The 22444-nt window shown below is 35.9% G+C and overlaps 1 protein-coding gene across 2 annotated transcripts in view; it reads left to right on the forward strand.

The window, feature by feature from the left end:
* The first annotated feature begins 3588 nt into the window (after positions 1-3588).
* Positions 3589-22444, forward strand: part of Lim3 — a 64300-nt gene continuing 45444 nt past the window's right edge. For both annotated transcript variants that reach the window (XM_065347264.1, XM_065347265.1), the window contains exon 1: positions 3589-4442. In XM_065347264.1, the coding sequence (XP_065203336.1) occupies positions 4235-4442 (208 nt within the window). In that variant the 5' untranslated portion in view covers positions 3589-4234. The remainder of the gene's footprint in view (positions 4443-22444) is intronic.

Genomic DNA, 22444 nt, shown 5'->3' on the forward strand with positions numbered 1-22444 from the left:
CATAACCAATGGGGAGGCAAGGGGTTCAGATTTTTTTGTTGAGTCAGTCTAATGAGGGTTGAACAATTTTACATGACCAAGGGGGAGTCAAGGGTTTGAGATACATAACCAAGGGGGAGGCAAGGGCTTGAGATTCTATATAACCAAGGGGGAAGCAAAGGTTTGAGATTTTACATAACCAAGGGGGAAGATTGGGTTTGAGATTTAACTTAACCAAGGGGGATGCAAGGGTTTGAGCTTATACATAACGAAGGGGGAAGCAAGGGTTCGAGATCTTACGTAATCTAGGGGGAGGCAAGGGTTTGGGATTTTTTTAATGAGTCGTTCTAATGAGGGTTGAAAAATTTCACATGACAAGGGAGAGGCAAGGGTTTGAGATTTTACAGAACGAAGGGGGAGGCAAATACAAATACACTTCCAAAAAAAAATTACTCGAATTACGGATTATACAGAACTCGTAGGTACTTACTCAATTTTTTCCCCAAGAAAAGGAACTCTAGTAACCAAAAAGGTGACATTATCGCGAGCAAAGCATTTTAATATTGAGAAAAGTAACCGAAAAAACAGACTGGCTTCTGATTTGAAGAGGTTAGAGACTATTTTACAACCGTTTGCGGGAAAAAAGAGACCCTTTGACAATTTATAGCAACAAAATGAGATTTTTTGGCAATTTCTGGACCGTTTTTTACTATTGTAGCAAAAGAAAGTTTTTTTTGGGAAATCTCTGGCAAAAAAAAGGAAACGTTGGACAATTTTTTGAAAAAAGTGAGATTTTTTGGAATTTTGAAATTTTTTAAAAAGAACGACAAGTTTCAATTTGTGTCAATTCTTAAAAAGTTGAGAATATTGAAAATTTTAACAAAACGCAGGTTTTTTTGAAATAGCAAAAATATACTTTTTGGATATTTCCGTGGGGGGGGGGGGGTGGACCAGGCTCTCGGATGATATCTTGATTTTAAAAAAAATTAGTGATACCTACTTCTTACAGAATTTTTGTAAAAAAAACGAAGTCGATAATTTTAGCAAAAAGCAGAACTTTTTAGAAAAATCAAAAAAAAATGTTTTTTTCATAATTTTGGGTGGAAAAATCAAGACTTTTTGGTAATTAATAATGTTACCAAAAGAAAGAGCTTTTAAGCAATTTCTGACAAAAACGCGACACTTTTGGACAATTTTTGGAAAAAAGTTATCGTACCTATTCAGGATCATTGGAATAAAGTAGGTATAAACTTTTCTAAGAGTTTTGCATAGAAGTGAGTATTCTAGTCAGTTTTTGGCAAAAAGCAAGACAAACACAATTAGGTAAGTATTGGCGAAACATGATTTTTTTTTGCAATTTTTATCAAAAAAGTGCCATCTTTGTGGGCTAAAGTGAGACTTTTTGGAATTTTTTCGCAACAAAAACGACAATTTTTAGCCATTTTTTTATAAAAGTCAAAAAATTGGGTGAATTATTGGTAAAGCGAGAATTAAGTATTGGTAAAAGTGATATTTTTCGGAAATTTCTGGAAAAGAAACACACTTTTAAGAAAAAAGAAAGAATTTTATTTGTTAAAAAACAAAGATTTTTACAATTTTGATAAAAAGCGAGATATTTCAACAATTAGGTAGGTTGTTGGTAAAAAAAAAATATTTTGGTTATTTTTATTGAAAAAGGTCCTTTTGGTAAGTACCTAAGTACAAAAAAAACGAAACTTTTGAGTAATTTTTTTAACAAAAAGTAAGTAAAATTTTCAAGCAAATATGATAAAAAACAAGAATTTTTGTAAAATGGAAAAATAGTAATTTTTTTGAAAATCAATCCTGTTTTCAACTTTTTGGTGAAAATACGAGATTTTTTCAATGCTTTTGGGTAATTTTTGGAAAAAAATACGCAGACTGATTGAAATTTTTTGCAAAAGAGTGACAATTTTCAGCAATTTTTAGAAAAAAGCGAGATTGGCCAATTCGACAAAGGTTGAGATTTTCTCTCTACTTTTTGCTGAAGTTGAAACTTTGATAATTTTAGCAAAATGCAACGTACTATGTAGTTGGCCAGTTGGAAAATAATAAAACAATGTACTTATACTTTTGCAAATTATTCCGCTTTTGAAATTATTGAACTTTTTTTTACACGGATAATTGGATATGTTCTTCACGCTGGAGGGGGGGAGAGGGGATGTCCGAAATTTTCGTAACCCTGATTCGTGTAACCCTGACTTTTTAAAAACTTAAAAAAAATTCTATTGAGTTCCTGAACTGAAAAAAAAATTATGTGCCTTATGTCAAGAATTTATAGCTATTTTCATCAAGATCTTAACTTATAATGAAGAAAAAAACATATTCATGATTTGAAACCATCATTTGAGAGGAAACTTCGCTTGATTTTTCTTCAAGCTACCTATACAAAAAAATTCAATTTTTGAAAATTTACAAAACAAAGTACACTTTTTAATGATCAAAATGTTAAAGAAGTAACCAAGGAAGAGCCCTGAATGAATCACGTTTAAAAAAAATGATCCGATTCACGAATCCAATAATTGTTATACCTACATTTTCGATCTGAATATTGTAATTCGAATCATCCCTAAACCTGATCCATGACAACACTGAAGGGATTCACCATAAAGAAACTAACTTCCCAAATAACCTTTGGAATAATTTACAAACTGCCAATAAAACAACAGATATTTTTTTATTTCTACATATTTTGAATCCCTCCTAAATTCCTAACGCACGATTCCAACTCAATCAAACAATTCTTTTTACCAACCTAATCAGACCTTTTCTCACTTTTGACTCGTCTGAATGAAACAATATCATCAAAAACCATAAAACATCGCAAATTGCTCAACTCAAACACAGACCCTGCACATATTTCCTCACACAACTGAACTGATCCCCCCTTCCAAAAAAAAAGGGAGTAAGTAGGTAACCAAATTACTCGGTTTTCGCGCGTTATTCGACGATACAAACGACGTCGTCGATCTCTTACCACGTTGAAAATTTACTCGCATCTCGGATGTAAAAAGTTTGCACACATTTGGTATAATATTACACTTTATAAAGTTGACTAATATCCCGAAGGTAAGTAACCTAGGGCCTATTAAGTCGACACACACTGTACTATGGTGCATCGTATATGTATTCATCACGATGTCTCCGTAAGTTATAGTACCTACATCCAACACACAAGCTCACCTATTACCTTAGCTACTACTATATGTACATCGTATACTCGAGTATGCGGAGAAAAAGCTCAGCTTTATACACCATTTTAAGTACATACGAGCGAGAGAGAAAGCCCAGTATAAGTATACGTATAGTACGTACAGTACAACAACGTACATCGTACATATAAATTTCCATCCTCGTGTAACAGTGCACAATACGATACGTAAGTCTACATACGATGGAGGGAGAAGTCGAGCGAAGTATAAGGCTCGCGTAAAAGCTCGGCTCGTACGGAGGGAGACCCGAGAGCGGGAAAAATGAAGGGCGGAGCGCGCGAATTTCCCAGTCACGTGATTTGCTCGGGGTAGGAAAATCGTCGAAAATAATGGCGTACGTTTCGAGAACGAAAGACCCCGAGCTGCGTGTACGAGGCGGCGAACTAAAATACACAGACACGAAGCACGAAGGGAGTAAAAGCACCCAAAGTCACTTAGCCAAATTAAAAGAACGCTTCCTTTGGAAAACACAGTGTTCGGTGCTTTTCGATGCCGGCGCGATAGACGCTTTCGCCCTTTTTAAATAATATAATCATCGTAATGATAATTTTTTTTTACAACTCGGGCCGCCAAAAAATTTTCGTTCTGTGCTGACGATTTGTGTGCGTGTTTCGGCGACTGCGGAAGTTCCGCTGATGGGGCGACCCTAACCGCGTCCTCCCCCCTCCGGCTACCACCGGGTACCCTGTTAATTAATTCGTCGACCTCGGCCTCGGCCTCCATCGTCTCGTTCGCTCCAAAGGTGCTCGAATATGATTTTTATTTACCGCCGCAGAAAAAAATTCTTCTAATCGTTATCGATCTACGCCGCCTTTACTTCGATTGCAGCAAAATGCCTACTGACATTTTCAACTCGTCGTCGTGAATTTCGCAAAAAAAATTTCCCTCCTTGACCCACGCATTAAATTTTCCTTCTCGACACGTTTCTTTTTATTACTCATTTTCTTTTTTTATATCCATTTTTTTTTTCGTTCGTTAGTCAAATACCTACTTTGAAGAAAAAAAACAAAGAAAACCAAACAAAGATGTCCGCTTTGTTACAACAACAACAACAGCACCAACAGCAACAAAACTGCTCTCCATCCTCCGCTCTGCTTGCTCATCTAAGACATCATTTGCATACGGAAATTACCGCCAATAACAATACCGCAGCAGGAGTACCACCTCATCAGCATTCCCCCCATCCGAATGATGTGCTTTTGACGTTATTAGCAAGAAATAAAAATCTAGAAGGTAAGCTATATCATCTTAATGATTTCATCGAAAAGAAAAGTCGATGATGGGTGTTTTTTTTTCAAATTTATTACGCGAGGCTTTAGCTAGGTATTTTATTGTTTTACTTCTTTTCATGGAAATTGGATAACGATTAAGATATCTATTGACGATCACGAGTGGCATAAGCAAAAATCTTTTCCACTCCAAGTCAAAACTACAAAATATTCCTCAATCAACAGTCAATTATTTATATTGTTCTTTAGCCTGGATTTTTGATAAATTTTCCAAGGTTTATCAATCAAGTTCACCTGTAGCCAAAGCAATTCATTTTCGAAGCATTTACAACTTTTAATCATGAAATTTATTGCAAGTTTTAAAAAATTGCGTCCAATAACTCGATCAAAGATAGGCCGAAATAAAAACTTTCAAATGTGAAGATTCAATGAGATGTGAAAATCGAAATGTAACTTTTTATTTAGGTACCCAGTTCAGCGCAGAGTTTTCTCGATTTTTTCCTACACAAAACAAATGGAATTTCTAAAAAATTCTCATGAAGGAAGTTTTAGAATTGGCATTTTCTTATTTTAAACGATGCCAAATTAGATCGAAAGAGCATGTCCTAAAATTCTCGTAATCAAAATTTCACGTTCTAAAGTTGATTTTTGTATTTTTGAAAAATCTTTGAAAATTTAAAAAATTTAAAAAAAAACTTGTAAAGGAGATTTTTGGATTTTTTTTACATAACATGGGTAATTTTTTTGAGCAAAATGAAGTAATTTGATTAATTTCTTCAATTCAACTCCATGAACATCAATAGATTCTGATCTTGGGACATTTTGCTGGAGCCTCCAGTGATTTTTCAATTTTCTTCATGCATTTCAAATCACTCGGAAAAGGCTAAATATGAATTTTAGGACCTCCACTTTGATCGATGGTAATTGGGCACGTGCCAGTTTAAAAGTGAATTTTGACCGATTTGTAAATTCCACAAAAAGTGAAAAAACCAAATTTTCGAAAAAAGAGCGAGTTTTTTGGCAAGACGTAGCCTAAGTGTGTGTACATAACCTCTCTATCCGAAAACTGGCGGTATAAATTATATTGCTGGAATTTCCAGCAATTATCAGTAGGTACCTACTTTTCAAAAATTTCAAATTAATGAGGTAAGCAATTAAATTTTGAGCTGGTACTTCTAGAATTTCATGACCTAAACAATCATGTAGACTAAAGTTATGCTCTGCAGTTCATGAAATATATCAAATTGAGACTGTTTGTAAGTCGGGCGATTGTGTAGACACACCAGACCAAAAGTTTGCCGAAAACCCTGCATTTTATACTCTTTGAAAAACGGTCGAGAAGGTGCCCAATAAGCACCGACCAAAGATACAGATGCTAAAGTTCATTTTAGGCTCCTTCAGAGTGATTGGAAATTTCTGGTCTGGAGAAAGTTGAAAAATTGCTTGTGCTTGGTAATGTGTGGGAGTTGAATTGAAGGAATTATTCACATTGATTCAATTTTCTCAAAAAAATTTAAAAAACGCCAGTAGAACAGTTTTTTTTTCAATTTTTCAATTTTTAAAAAAATTGGCCAAAAATCTAAAAATGAACTTTAGTACTTGAAATTTTGATTGCGAAGGTTTTAAGATATTGAAATCGGAGAGTGTGAGTTCAAAATGTTCTCTTGTCAAGAAAATCAGGTTTGCTAACATAATGATTCAAACAAGGTTTTTAAAAAATTATATCGACAGTCAAAATGAAAATTTGGACAAAACATTCTCACTTGAAATAATTAATATCCATTTTAGATATCTTTTTTTTTATGACAAGTGACTGTAAATTTTTCAATTAAGAAGTATTACTTTCTTCTTGGGAGGATTTTACGTTTTTATTTCATTTTTAATTAAGGCAGAAATGGACATGTCTAAGTATAGGCAACAGGAACAGACGAGGAGAAACGTTCATTCATCAGTAGGGTTAACATTCTTCGCTGCTAATTTAAAATTTGAACTAAACTATTCGAGAATTTAATCTAATTACAAAACGGAAACAGTTTTGCAATAAGACAGAAGAAGGGGATGATGAATGAGAAAAAAAGATTGATTGGAATTTTCAATTTATTTTGACAAAAATGTTTTTGAACTGACAATTTTTGAGAAACTGATACAAATATGAATATGGGTACAGTTAGAATTGTACCTACATAAAAAATATGTAACCAAGATATTGATTTTTTTGAGGAAAATATAGGTAGGTAGTACATATACCTACCCAATAAGGAAAAAAAACTCCAATCAACACACAACTTGCATAAGAAAATAAATTCTTCATTTTTTTAAAGGCAGGTTGAAACTGAAGTTATCAATCAACAGCTCAATCAATCGCTGGCTTTCTTTTAAAAAAAAAAATAATAAAAATTTCATGTTTGATTCTAAGGGTCTTATGTTTATTCATTTTTAAATATGTACATAAAATACCACGTTTAAGAATTTTAATTCTGACAAACGTGAGGAAAACATTATTTTTTGTGATCTAAAATTTTTAAAAAACGTTTTAAAATGTTGAAAAATACACGTTTTTTCGTTCAAGCCAAAAATGACGTTCAAAACACTACGATAGTGAGAATATGACCTAGTTATACATAGAACATTCTAAGGGCTGTGTAACTGCTCAATTGAACATTTCTGAGATCAAGGAAATTTTTGTTTTCTGAAAAATATTGCCCCAAAAACCAAAAAATACAGTTTTCTTCGCTCATATCAAAAGTGATTCACAGAACGTGTTAGCATTGAAAAATTACCTAGGAAAAAGAGCACTCCAATTGCTCAGTTTGGGGTAAGAAATGTCAAATGTTGAAAAAATTGAGTCCCCAAAGTAGGTTGACTACTACCCCTACTCAAGTTGAAATTGGGCCTCTGTATTAGTCGTAATCTAAATGTCACCAGAAATGTGTTTCACTCTTAGGTACTTAATAAACGATTATTGAATGATTTTCATTAATTTGTGTGATTTTTGGACTACGTATTGGAAAATTTGAAACCCCCTAGGACCTTCAACTCTCTATTTGTGTGGTTGAATTTTTTTCGGGAGCTACCTCATGGGTCTCCATTTATGAAAAAGTGAGCAAAATCGATGATTTATCAACCATAAGGTGCTGAAAATGAAAAATTTCGGGGAAAAAAATCACAGAAATGACGAATTCCACGAATTAGGCGTAGGCATGAATACACACCTACTGAACAAAAAGGACATGAGAGGTCGTAAACATGTAAACTATTTTTGTAAATACACACGTGCGCATAATTTGAAATACCTATTTTTTAATCACATTAGACTAGAGAGCATTGCGAGCTATAAAATAGTTCGAGCACAAATCAGAAAAGCATTTAACTTCTGTAAAGGGAAGGAGAATTTCAACAGAGGGAATTTTACACAATTTCCATTTTCATACGAATATTCGGTTATGAATAACCCTTTTTCTTTAAAATCGTGATTCAGCTTTTAAAATTTTCCACAAGATATGTTTTTTTGAAAAATTGTATCTCGTATTGGAATTTTTCATCACAATAATAAAGCGAGTAAGACCTCTTTGGATTTTTTTAAATGTTGCCGTTTTTTCGAGTGAGAACCGTTTCAAAACCCTCAAAGACCAATGACAATTTTGAAAAAAAAAAATTACGAAACATTAACTGCCAGAAAATTGAAAATGTGATAATTTCAAGATTTAAAATCAATATATCTGTTCATCAGAAAATCAAATTTGGTCTTAAGAATAATATTTTCAGGAATTAAAACGTGTTTTTTTGGTAACTATTTACATACGTTTAAAAGCAGTGGTAGTGACAGACACTGTTTAAAAGCAGTGGTAGTGACAGACACTGTTTTAAAGCATTGGTAGTGACAGACACTGTTTTACACCAGTGGTAGTGACAAACACTGTTTAAAACCAGTGGTAGTGACAGACACTGTTTAAAAGCAGTGGTAGTGACAGACACTGTTTAAAACCATTAAAACCAGTGTTTGTGACAGACATTCTTTAAAACCAGTGTTTGTGACAGACACTGTTTCATGTTTGTAACCAGTGTTTGAAACAGACACTGTTTAAAACCAGTGTTTGAAACAGACACTGTTTAAAACCAGTGTTTGAAACAGACACTGTTTAAAACCAGTGTTTGAAACAGACACTGTTTAAAACCAGTGTTTGAAACAGACACTGTTTAAAACCAGTGTTTGAAACAGACACTGTTTAAAACCAGTGTTTGAAACAGACACTGTTTAAAACCAGTGTTTAAAACCGACACTGTTTAAAACCAGTGTTTGAAACAGACATTGTTTAAAACCAGTGTTTGAAACAGACATTCTTTAAAACCAGTGTTTGTGACAGACACTGTTTCATGTTTGTAACCAGTGTTTGAAACAGACACTGTTTAAAACCAGTGTTTGAAACAGACACTGTTTAAAACCAGTGTTTGAAACAGACACTGTTTAAAACCAGTGTTTGAAACAGACACTGTTTAAAACCAGTGTTTGAAACAGACACTACATATTTAAATACCAGTGGTAGTGACAGACACTATTTAAATACCAGTGGTAGTGACACTGTTTAAAACCAGTGTTTGAAAAAGACACTGCTTAAAACCAGTGGTAGTGACAGACACTGTTTAAAAGCAGTGGTAGTGACAGACACTATTTAAAACCAGTGGTAGTGACAGACACTATTTAAGACCAGTGTTTGTGACAGACACTGTTTGTAACCAGTTATTGAGATAGGCACTGTTTAAAACCAATGTTTGAAACAGATACTGTTCAAACCCATTGGTAGTGACAGACACTGTTTAAATTCAGTGGTAGTGACAGACACTGCTTTAAACCAGTGGTAGTGACAGACACCATTTAAAACCCGTGTTTGTGACAGGCACTGTTTTAAACCAGTGGTAGTGACAGACACTATTTAAATACCAGTGGTAGTGACAGACACTATTTAAATACCAGTGGTAGTGACACTGTTTAAAACCAGTGTTTGAAACAGACACTGTTTAAAACCAGTGGTGGTGACAGACACTGTTTAAAACCAGTGGTAGTGACAGACACTGTTTCAAACCAGTGGTAGTGACAGTCACTGCTTGTAACCAGTTATTGAGATAGGCACTGTTTAAAACCAGTGTTTGAAACAGATACTGTTTAAACCCAGTGGTAGTGACAGACACTGTTTAAAACCAGTGGTAGTGACAGACACTGTTTAAAACCAGTGGTAGTGACAGACACTGTTTTAAACCAGTGGTAGTGACAGACACTGTTTTAAACCAGTAGTAGTGACAGACACCGTTTAAAACCAGTGGTAGTGACACTGTTTAAAACCCGTGTTTGAAACAGACACTGTTTAAAAGCAGTGGTAGTGACAGACACTATTTAAAACCAGTGGTAGTGACAGGCACTAATTAAAACCAGTGTTTGTTACAGACACTGTTTGTAACCAGTTATTGAGATAGGCACTGTTTAAAACCAGTGTTTGAAACAGATACTGTTTAAACCCAGAGGTAGTGACAGACACTGTTTAAAACCAGTGGTGGTGACAGACACTGTTTAAAACCAGTGGTGGTGACAGACACTGTTTTAAACCAGTGGTAGTGACAGACACTGTTTAAAACCAGTGGTAGTGACAGACACTGTTTTAAACCAGTGGTAGTGACAGACACCGTTTAAAACCAGTGTTTGTAACAGACACTGTTTCATGTTTGTAACCAGTTATTGAGATAGACACTGTTTAAAACCAGTGGTAGTACCAGACACTGCTTTAAACCAGTGGTAGTGACAGACACCATTTAAAACCAGTGTTTGTGACAGGCACTGTTTTAAACCAGTGGTAGTGACAGACACTATTTAAATACCAGTGGTAGTGACACTGTTTAAAACCAGTGTTTGAAACAGACACTGTTTGAAACCAGTGTTTGAAACAGACACTGTTTGAAACCAGTGTTTGAAACAGACACTGTTTAAACCCAGTGGTAGTGACAGACACTGTTTAAAAGCAGTGGTAGTGACAGTCGCTGTTTGTAACCAGTTATTGAGATAGGCACTGTTTAAAACCAGTGTTTGAAACAGATACTGTTCAAACCCAGTGGTAGTGACAGACACTGTTTAAAACCAGTGGTAGTGACAGACATTGTTTAAAACCAGTGGTAGTGATAGACACTGTTTTAAACCAGTGGTAGTGACAGACACTTTTTTAAACCAGTGGTAGTGACAGACACTGTTTAAAACCAGTGTTTGTGACAGGCACTGTTTAAAACCAGTGGTAGTGACAGACACTGTTTAAAACCAGTGGTAGTGACAGACACTGTTTTAAACCAGTGGTAGTGACAGACACCGTTTAAAACCAGTGTTTGAAACAGACACTGTTTGTAACCAGTTATTGAGATAGGCACTGTTTAAAACCAGTGTTTGAAACAGATACTGTTTAAACCCAGTGGTAGTGACAGACACTGTTTAAAACCAGTGGTGGTGACAGTCAAGGTTTTAAACCAGTAGTAGTGACAGACACTGTTTAAAACCAGTGGTAGTGACAGACACTGTTTTAAACCAGTTGTAGTGACAGACACTGTTTAAAACCAGTGGTAGTGACAGACACTATTTTAAACCAGTGGTAGTGACAGACACTGTTTTAAACCAGTGGTAGTGACAGACACTGTTTTAAACCAGTGGTAGTGACAGACACTGTTTTAAACCAGTGGTAGTGACAGACACTGTTTTAAACCAGTGGTAGTGACAGACACTGTTTTAAACCAGTGGTAGTGACAGGCACTAATTAAAACCAGTGTTTGTTACAGACACTGTTTGTAACCAGTTATTGAGATAGGCACTGTTTAAAACCAGTGTTTGAAACAGATACTGTTCAAACCCAGTGGTAGTGACAGACACTGTTTAAAACCAGTGGTAGTGACAGACATTGTTTAAAACCAGTGGTAGTGATAGACACTGTTTTAAACCAGTGGTAGTGACAGACACTTTTTTAAACCAGTGGTAGTGACAGACATTGTTTAAAAGCAGTGGTAGTGATAGACACTGTTTTAAACCAGTGGTAGTGACAGACACTTTTTTAAACCAGTGGTAGTGACAGACACTGTTTAAAACCAGTGTTTGTGACAGGCACTAAGGCTCACTGAAAGAGCATGTCACTCAGGCCTCGTAAACAAATTTTGAGCTACCGAAGTGCATTTTTCGATTTTTAGCGATTTTTTAAAAATGGTGGAAGTAGCCTATTGGTACATTTCATTTTCTACTAAAAGAATGAAAGTGGAGATCAAAATCCGAAACTTGGTTTATACACAAAAATCAACCCTTCGAATCAATTTCCACCATTTTCGATTAATCTGGAGCCTTCAGCCAAAGTTGACTTTTCCCCAGCAATTTCTCACCATTCCGGACGACATTATTATTCATTTCTACAACTGGAAATTTAATCCTATCATAAATTCGACATTCTGAATCGATGATGGTAGGTGAATTGCGAATCCAAAGCGCGGCGACGAGGTAAGAAGTTGGAAATATAAATAGAAATCTGAAAAATTCCAAAATCGTCAGTTTTTGTAATCATTTCTCAAAAAATTATTCTACCATCTTGAAGCTGACCCCCTCCCCAAAATCAATTCTCGCCATTTTCAGAACTATCTGGAGCCTCCAGCAAAAGTTGACTTCTCTCCAGTAGTTTCAAATCGCTCCAGAAGGTGTTTTTATCAACTCGACAGTTGAAAATTTATGAAGTATGACGGAATTAAATTTTCAGCTCCCTAAGGTGATTGCAACAACGCCTTCTGGAATATTTGAAAATTCTGAAAAAACTGTCCTACCCGATCTGAAGCCTTCAAAAAACATTTTTCTAAAGCTATTATTTTAGGAAAATTTAGCTGGACGCATCAAAAGTGCCTTTTGCCCATTACCCTTTAGAATTTCAAAACACCAAACCACAAACCAAAAATAGGTAGGTACTTCTCAGACGAGCACCCATTCCAAAAAAAAATCACTCTCGTGTTTAAAAATAAACACACTCGGTTCGATAATTAACTTTTAATCAAGCTCGATCTTTGGAAACCTTACAAATCAAAGGGATGGTGGTAGTTTTTGCCTATATATGTGGTCGATTGGGTTTCCACGTATGGTTTCGCAGGCTGGACACTGCTCTAGCAACCAACGTCCTTTTTCCCACAAAGTGTACTAAAATAAACAAAAACAGAAAGAAATCCACAAACCACCATTTGTAATCCAATCCAATCCGCGAAATTATTTGGTAATTTTCCACAAACGTGGATTCATTTGTACACGATATGTATTTTTTTTTGCTCACAATGGAAAGTTTTTGTAGACTTTGCATATACCACATTCGCTTGGGAATAGTAGCAACGATATCGAGGTTATTTTTTACGCTAGTTTGTGGTCTTCTTCTATACCCATATTGACCACATTTCGCGTACTCGTATATGTAACTTGGGTACCTTTTTAGTCGACTTTCGTGCACTGTTTAGGTATACCTATAGCTATTAAAAGCGACGAAAGAAAGAGGCCTAAACATTTTAGCGGGTAATTTTCTCGGTAATTTAGCGACCTATATAAATTGATATTGATTCGTAATAAAAGCCAGCAGCTGTTTCTCTGTATCGAGCTCACATATTAAGGTACTAATTACGAAGGCGCCTTCCAAATTAGGCCTACAACTTCCGTCTGATTCTTTTACCCAATCATCTCTACCCTTGGTGTGTTTTAGAAAGAGGAAAAAAAATCCACCTAGCGACAAATAGATACTTACGTAGGTAATTTATTTAAAATTAATCTACAGCATCATCTCGGATCATCTGTCGAATTAAAATGATGTACCAATTGTCGCAACAGGAGGTCTAGTATCACGTCAAAAGAACTAATCAACCATAAGAAAGGATGGCTTAAGAGCTTTGACCAAATCGCCGGATCGTGATTCGTATCCAAAGTACACACACAAAATACAAGCACGTAATATATTACACGGTACTCTCTCAGCTCGCGGTGTCGGTGCGACTCGCATTGTTGCTATAGAGAAAATCCTTTACGCTTTTGTCATACGTAAAAGCGCACTTACTCCTTTTCTCCCTTTTTTCATTACATAGAATGGTGGTCCTGGTCCGCGTTGCCGATGCCGGTTCTCTTTTCGCGACGTTCATGAATTATTTACAATAGTTATTTATCTCTTTTTCGGTCTTTTAGTCACATTATCACGATTAAAGCTAAAATGTACCGTTTACGAGATACGAGTACGCGTGTAGTATTCGTATTCGTCCTCGTCGTCGTAGTCGTATCTAGTCGTTTACGTATAATCCGTCATTTTACACACGCGCGTCCGGACTTTGTCGTTATTTGCCGAAGACCAGCATGCTGAGTGTTCTGTAAGACATTAAAGTATAGAGATCGAGGGGATGAAAGGAGGAGAATTATTGTTTCGTATGTAGGCATATTCGAGGCCTTTACGTCAATTAATCATAATCGATCGATGGATTAAAAATACATTAGCGTAGTATAGGCTTATTTTTGTGTCGGCACTCTACAAAGTACCTGTATCATGTACATATTTTATCTTACAATTAGTCTGTAGATAATCAGCTATCCTAAAGGTATAAACATGTTCGAACCTCAGGAAAATTGAAACAGTATAGAAAAATAGAACAGTCAAAATTTTGATAGCTCAATTTCATTTTTTGATTTTTGGCGGATTTTTAGAAATTCAAAGATGCTTTCCAATCGGTCGGGGGCCCGCACGAGGATCTATTGCACCCCCGGCCTCCCGTCGATCCTCCAGGGCAACATTTTTCTTAAAGAGGGAGTACCAAGGAACATTTCTAGCCCCATAGTTCTCAAAAAAAAAAATGGCCTTTCTTACAAAATGGCTGCCATTTTCATTGACAAGTCAGCCGAAATCGCAGATTTTGCGTTCCAACATAGGGCTTCCGCGAAATTTTTTAAACCGTACAAAAGTAGATTGAAAGAGCTGGCAAAAATTTGTCACCTGTCAAAATTTCAAATGCTAAAGTGTCTTTTTCGATTTTTGGCGAATTTTTGAAAATCAAATTTAGTTCAAAAATTAAATAGGGGAAAAATCAAAACTCTACCAAATTGACTTAGAAAGCTGAAATTTAGGATGTCCCCTATTTTCAACCTACCAAATTGATTGGAAATTGTTTCAACTCATTTTGAGCAGTTCTGGAGCCTCCAGCAGATTTTTGAAACTTGAAATTCCCACAAAATTTCATCAATTGGCTTTCTAACTGCATTTGGTAATACATATGTTGTGAAAATCAAGTTTCAAAAATCTGCTGGAGGCTACAGGAATTTTCAAAAATACGCTAGAGGCTCTAAAATGACTTGAACCCACCTCAAGTCATCTTCAGAGTGTGGTAAAATTAGAGTGAAGAGTAAATTTCGACTTTTCATCTCCATTTGATGAAATTTTGTGAAAATTTCAAGTTTCAGAAATCTACTGGAGCTTTGTGGGAATTTCAAGTTTCAAAAATCTGCTGGAGGCTCCAGAACTACTAAAAACGGGTTGAAACAGTTTTCAATTGATTTCAGCACTAACGTCAACAGGAAGGGAATAGATACTATGGCAGTCAGAATCTTTAATAGTCTCCCTCCACAAATCAGAGATGTGCATAATACTACATTACATATTTTAAAAAGTTCTACAAAAATGGCTAATCAAGGAGGCATTTTATTGTGTTCCTGGGTAACCTCTAACCCCCTATCTAATTATTTATATTCATTACTTTACTTTATTTTATTTATTTTGTTTCAATTCATTTCATTTATTGTGTATTGTATGATTATTGTAAAGTGGCTCTGTAGGCACTACCTAATGACCTTGTAAATGTCGCTTGCGGTTCCTTACAATAATAAACGATTTGATTTGATAGATTGAAAATAGGGTAGGGGGCCCTGCCATAAGACGGCACAATTTTTTTCTGAAGCCTGGTACTTCTAAAGTATCCAACCAAAATGGACAAAAATTTGATGGAAGGTCGCTCAGACTATCTACATACTACTTACCACCAGAAACATAAAACTTTTGGTTTCAAACTCTTGTCTCATTCAAATGAATTGTAAGTAAGGCCAAATGTGCCAACGGTGCAAATTCATTCCTAGTTTGGCACAAATCCAATTTTAAAGTAAAACTGTGACTATATTGTATGAATTTGATTGAAATTATCATGTTGAATGCATTAGGATCCCTAATTTACCCATTTCATTTGTTTAAAGGCTGTTAGAGTTTTTTCAGTGAATTTGGCTGACAATCCCGCTTTTTTCAATCTTTTTGCAATAATACATTTTTATGAAATATTTTGAACAGAAACATGTAACATTAGGCACACATACACTACTACATGATTCACTGAAATCTACCCGTTTTTGTTGATGAAAAACTGCTGCTTTTGCAGCTGCGCCATCATAGGACTAGTTATACTAATTCAAATTTTAGTCAATTATAAATTAACATAAACACTAATGAAAAAACTGAGTAGCACATTAGAAAGTAGATGAAATTTCGCACATTATAAGATACAGTAAATGCTCGTTATAACGCTCTTCAAGGGACTGGAGAAAAAGAGCATTATAAGCCGAAGTGCGTTATAACCGAAAGTCTTGTTTTAACGCTGATTAGCGTTATACTGTGAATTCTCATTTTAAAGCGAAAAAAGCGTTATAAAGGAAGTGGAAACGAGAGCTTTATTTTGAATTTGAACAGCTGTTCCAGTTGGAAATAAAAAAATCTGAATTTTTACTTTGATTTTGAGGTCTGCTATAATAATATAAATGATTTTTTGGCAACATTAAAAATCAAAACTACAAAAATTGCAAAAAAAACTGTTGTTGCGGCCAAAATTTTCAGAAAGTGATAATTTTTAACACATGAGTAAGCTTTTTTTGGCAAAAAATTGGGTTTTTGTTGTTAAAGTAATGAAAAAACTGATGTGATTTTTCCTGAATTTTAGAGCGTTAAAACGCGATTTATAATCGCTCATGAGCATTATATCACGATTAATTTTACATTGGTTTAAATGGGGATGTCAAGGGCCCGTAAGGAATCAACGTTATAACGAAATTAGCGTTATATTCGAAAGTGTTGTAACGAGCTTTTACTATATTTTCACTCACTTTTAGTAATGAAACCAATTTGGAAGAGCTTCCGGCAAAAAATTGCAATGATCAAATTTTTAAGCAAAAAAACAAAAATATATTCTCAAGAAAGCAAGGCAATTGTTCGAGCAGGTACGACTACGTTGAAAAGTCGAAGATGTGAAGCACACAAAGACAGGGTGCAGTTGGTTTTTACATCAGCGTTGCTAGATGCCAGAAATTTGAATTGCACCGTCTTAGGAACTGCGCCATCATAGGGCAGGGTCCTCTATATCCCTAATCTCAGTGTTCTAGTGAAATTTTGATTTTTCCCCTCATTTTTGGCCTAAATTTGATTTTTAAAAATTCACCAAAAATCGAAAAAGACACTTAAGCACTTGAAATTTTGACAGGTGACAAATGATTGCCAGCTTTTTCGATCTTTGTACCTTTGTAGGTTTGTACAGTTTAAAAAATTCAAAATCTGCGATTCCGGGTCACCCGTAAATCAAGATGGCTGCCATTTTTGTAAGTAAGGCCACATTTTTTTGAGGACAATAAGGGCTAAAAATGTTCCTCAGTACCCCCCCTTAAGAAAAAAGTCGCCTCGGAGGATCGACGGGGAGGGGGGTGCAATAGATCCTTATGCGGAGCCTCTGACAGTGTCCGGAATTGCTCATGGCTTGATCTGGTCAGATCAGATCTGGTTGGATGCAATCAGGTCTCTCCTCTTAGACTTGATCAGGTATGAACAGATCTAATCCGACAACACTTTGATCTAACAACCAGATCTTATCACATGCTGATTCATCAGTACATACCTACCTACCAGTGACTGAAGAAATGCAGAAAACTGAGCTATGATTAATTTGTGAAATTTTATAATCAAGATCATGAAAAAATCACTAATTCAATTCGGGTCAGGAAAAATCCATGATTTTTTCCATTCAATCAGTGACATTCGTCATGATTATTGATTTATTTATTGATTCAATCAGTAAAAGTCATCCATCAAACTCAGAATTGTAAAGTTTTTTCTAATAATAGCCCTTCAGAAAAATCATAATTTTGTGAAAAATGAGTTTGGCGTTCAGAATTTATATCACTGATAAGCCTATAAAGTCAATTGAAATGACTTTTTGATTCAATAATTTTGTTTAAACTCAGTTTTATTCAAGTTTTCTGAGTGAAATCACATACCTATAACTTGAATTCACAAACTAAGCAGAGAAAGATCTATCGAATTTATTGATTCCAGTGTGAGGAATCAATGAATCATGCGCAGTTAGGTTTTCCCTAATCAGACACAACACTGGGAGACAATATGGACATTATTGAAATTATTAGGCCTATTATATGAATTATGTCGTTGAATTAGGATAGTGTTGTGCAAGTGTATGTGTAGGTTTAAGCGAACAAAATGGTACATATAAACCTATTTTATACCCATTACTCGATGTACCTTTAGAAAATTTCCTCGAGCTTTTACCAGCTCGCGAGCAGAAAAATACGGATGAAGGGTGCGATAGGTACCTTTCGAACCTTTTTTTTTTAATCAGCTTAATTGGACGGTAAATTGCGGAAGAAGTAGGACTATATCGTTTGAACGAGTGAACGGCGCGCATTTATTTATTATAACCGGTGACGGTCGTTGGTCGTTTGTTTATATAATACGCGGTATACACGAGGTCGACGAGGAAATGACCTTCCTTCCTTTTTGACGCTATGGTGTCTTCCGCGATGGAAAAATAATGCTTGGTGTTGATTTAAAAAATGCAACGTGTGTCCCTTTCCTACGTGTACAATTCCACATGTAGGTACCCACTACCCACCTTTCTACGATGATGACCTACCACAAGACCTAGTTATTGCTTCGTCATGATTAGTGCACTTATAAGACCCATTGCAAAGGAAGACTACATAGGGTTGAAAATTTCACTCGTGTTTTGATTTTTTTTATACATAGAATGGAAGTTTCCGTACAGGTTTGAGGCATTTGACGTGGTTTTTTCCCTCGGCTTATTTATTTTTTAGCTTTCTATTCGAAAGGGTATTTGTTTTTTTCATTTTAATAAGCTCGAATTCGTATGTGTTTGGTTGGCAGAACAATACGATGGTATGTTTTTTTTTCACCAAGCAACGGTGTGCTTTTATGTGGGTTTCGGTGTCTCGAAGGATTTAAAGCAAACAAAATCTCAATTCAGTAGCGTTAAAAAAAGGTACCTCTTGGCGCTTTGTATGCTTTCTTTCTGTTCTTTAGTCTGTACCATTACGAGTGAAAAATTATTAAAAATATAGGCTCGTACTCGATGCTAGTTAATTATAATTACCCCCAGAGTTGGTATAAATTACCCTAACTGATCGGAACTAAGAAAGCGCGAAAAATCGCCTCGTATATCGTAATTGGAGTCTATTTAAGCGTTAACTCGCGAATAAAGGCGACGACCAAGAAGCATATAGGCCTATATGGTAGTCCTACGTAGGTACGTATACACTACACAGATGTCCCTCGGGAAGGGGCAAAGATATAAGCGCCAGAATAAAGGGTGCACATCGTACCGAGAGAGCAATAGCCCGACGACGAGTCGACGATCCCCCTTTTCTCTATACTCGATACGAATGTGTGTATACGCGACCATTTATCCGGTTAGATTCGTTTATTGAATTGATAAACAACGGCAAAAAGCCAGAATCTATCCCCCTTCGCGAGCCTGTGGCTCGGTTTTCCGCTTAAAAATGCCATGCACTTGTAGGTGCTGTAATGTCGTAGTATTTCCGAACTGTGACGACACATTTTGCTGTTCTGCTGCGTGTATTGCGGATCGTCCCTTTCCGTTGTCATTATTTTCAATTGCGTTCGACAAATTAAATATAAAAACCTCCCCCGTTTGCATCGTGCTTCTTCGTATTTTCTGCCGTCTAACGTCGCTTAATCGGCGAATTTTTCGACTCGATGGAGATGTGGCGGTATTTGTTTACAGTGGAAGTGAAAAGGGGTGTGATTTGATTAGACATTATTGGCGCAATCACGAGAGATAGCAGGATACAAGAGTGGTTAAGATCTACTTGATATTATTGAGAGGTGTTTGTTATATGTAGTTTGGTGTCGTTGTTATTCATCCGTTTAGAGATCGAGTAATTGGTGAGAAAAATTCTGGAGGTGATTAGAGGATGATTGAGGAAGGGGGGTGGATGGTTGAAAGTGAGAGGTTTTTCGGTGTTTTTCTTTAAATCACCTGTGTTGATAAGTGTGAAGCTCTGGATTTTCAAGTGAAAGGGAAGAATAACTCAATCAATCAATCAATCAATACATTTATTTCCAAAAAATATTTCAAAATTACAAAATACCCCCTCCCTCCCATGCGCAATTACGCGAGCGAGGGAGCCTCCATGGTAACATTGTTCAAAAACAGTAAATATTGTGAAAAAAAAATTAACAAATTGAAGGAGGAGAAAAAAAAAGAAAAACAAACAAAACAAAAATAATTAAGTAAATAAAAAAATGAATATAAAACAAATTGAAAATTGTGAAGGAACACATTGGTGAAGTACATCAGTAGTAAACCAAAAAATAATCTATCAACATGCCAGAAAGACAAATTCATTTAGAACACAAATTCATTTAGAACAGACTATCATCCAGGAATAAACTGAAAGGAATGACGCTACAGCGGAACAACAGGACCTCACATACCACAAGCAAACAGAAAAATAAACACGTGATGTAGTACTACCCAGTAGTCTGTAAGGTGTTTTCACTCTCCAGTAGCCACTGGATCAGTGCCAGCTAAGAGGTGAACCCAAACCTCTATTTATCACTGCATTAAACAGCCTTGGCAAACACCACGGAGCCTGAGCACCCGATCTATCTCGTCAGTACCTAGGTAGGGGAGCAACGGTGTTATCAATTTTCCTCTCCCTCTCATTCACATAAACTATGAATTTGGACCTATTCCTTTGAATATAGTCAATTGCCTGGACTTGATGGAGTTTTTGAATAGGCAGAATTTCTAGTTTTTGAAAATTGTTTTTTGTACTTCCCCCCCTCTTTTTACCTACAATGCTCCTTACTGCCCATTTTTGTAGAATATGAATAGGTTCTAAGTGATAGTCCGCTGCTCCTCCCCCCCCCCCCAGATGAACAAGCCATACTGGAGCACAGATTGATAAAGAGCATAATAAATTTTTACAATGTATTGAGTGTCAAAAATGTTGTGCCAGGAAACGAATCAAATATGTAGTTTATTTTTCTAAGTTTAGTTTGTAAGTATAAACTCTGTTCTTTCCAAATCAATTTGGAATCAATCATTATTCCGAGGTATAGAGTTGACTCAACTTGGGACAAGGGCATGCAGCCACATGGAGCCCCACAACCCGGGCTTTCATGCAAGTAGCACCTAAATCCCAGGGCCGGGGAAATCCTATAGCCAAAACCCAACAATTTTGATTTGGATGAATTTGGTTTTAATTTATGTTGCCAGAACCAGCCTCCCAATAATTTCAAATCTTCATTAATAAACTTAATAATATCTTCTTGATTTTTAGCCCTATTTACTAACGTTGTATTGTCTGCAAATCCATATTATAATGTCCCATTTAATTTTAGTTCAAAAATGTCATTAATGTAGATTAAAAAGAGGATTGGACCTAGTATGCTGCCCATGTGGTACCCCATGCACTACAGGTAAGAAATTCCCAATTTTATTCCCAACTTTAACAGCTTGAGTTCTCAGAGGATAGAGGAAAAAGCTCACAAAAATGAACAGACTATGTCAGGAGGTGACTGCAGAGATCAAGTCTAATCAGATTGGAAGGTTGTTGGTCCAATCAGACCTAACCTGCATCTGTTCAGACCGAATTGGATCCAGAGAATATCCGGATCTGATCACAGCTAATCTAATGAGAGTTGATCAAACGAATCTGAACAAGTCTGATCATTAGTTCTGAACAAATCTGATGGGATCTAATCATATCTGATCAATTTTATCTGAATAGATAATATAATTTTATATCTATTCAGATGCTCGCAGATCTGATCTGATCTGATTAAATTTGCTCAGACCTGGGTCATTTTTCTGAACTAATTCAGCCTAATATTTTTCCGCTGTACAGTCATTCTTTGACCAATAAATAGATTAATGCATTGAAACTCAAAGAACTGAATGCGAGGCCGGATTCGAGTATTTTCCGCTCTAAGCAATTTCCTTTTGCTGTCATCCCCTCCCTGTCCCCGCCACCACAAAAAAGTATTCCAATCAGCAAGCAAATTTTTGGACTAAACAAAAGTCGAAAGAGCACACAAACATACGTCATCGAGAATTCTGATCAGATAAAAGTTTTGATTGGATTACATCTGTTATTTGATCAGCTTTAATCATTTTTCCAGGGTTAGGTCTGTGATCAGATCTGCTTAGACCAGCACTTGTTGACGTGAGCAGATAAAATCCTAGCATACAAATCTCCAAGGGGAAAGTGATCCGAACTGATGAAACCTGTTTGTTTAGATCTAATGAAATCTGTTTAGACATATGTTTAGATCAGGACATTCTTTGGATTCAATTGGATCTGATCAAGTGATCATGATTTTCTTCCGAGTTTTCAAAAGTCATGTCAATTTACTCCTTGTATTTGAATCGAAAAAATTTCACAATTCTGTAGTACCTATATGACGTCTATACAGTCTACACTTACACCCATTAGTAATTTAAAATAATTATTAACCTCGCCCCTTGACTCAAATTTGACCATCTTAATCCAAAAATCGCTCTCTGTAAGTATTCCAGATTAAACAAAGCAAAACCCACGAACGAAGACGCGAACGAAAGACGAAACAATGCAACCAAAGGGGATATTCCAACACGAAGCCATAAGCAAGAAAGAGGAAAAATCGAGCT

The sequence above is a fragment of the Planococcus citri genome, chromosome 1, assembly GCF_950023065.1.
Source record: "Planococcus citri chromosome 1, ihPlaCitr1.1, whole genome shotgun sequence".
In the NCBI taxonomy this organism is placed as follows: Eukaryota; Metazoa; Arthropoda; class Insecta; order Hemiptera; family Pseudococcidae; genus Planococcus; species Planococcus citri.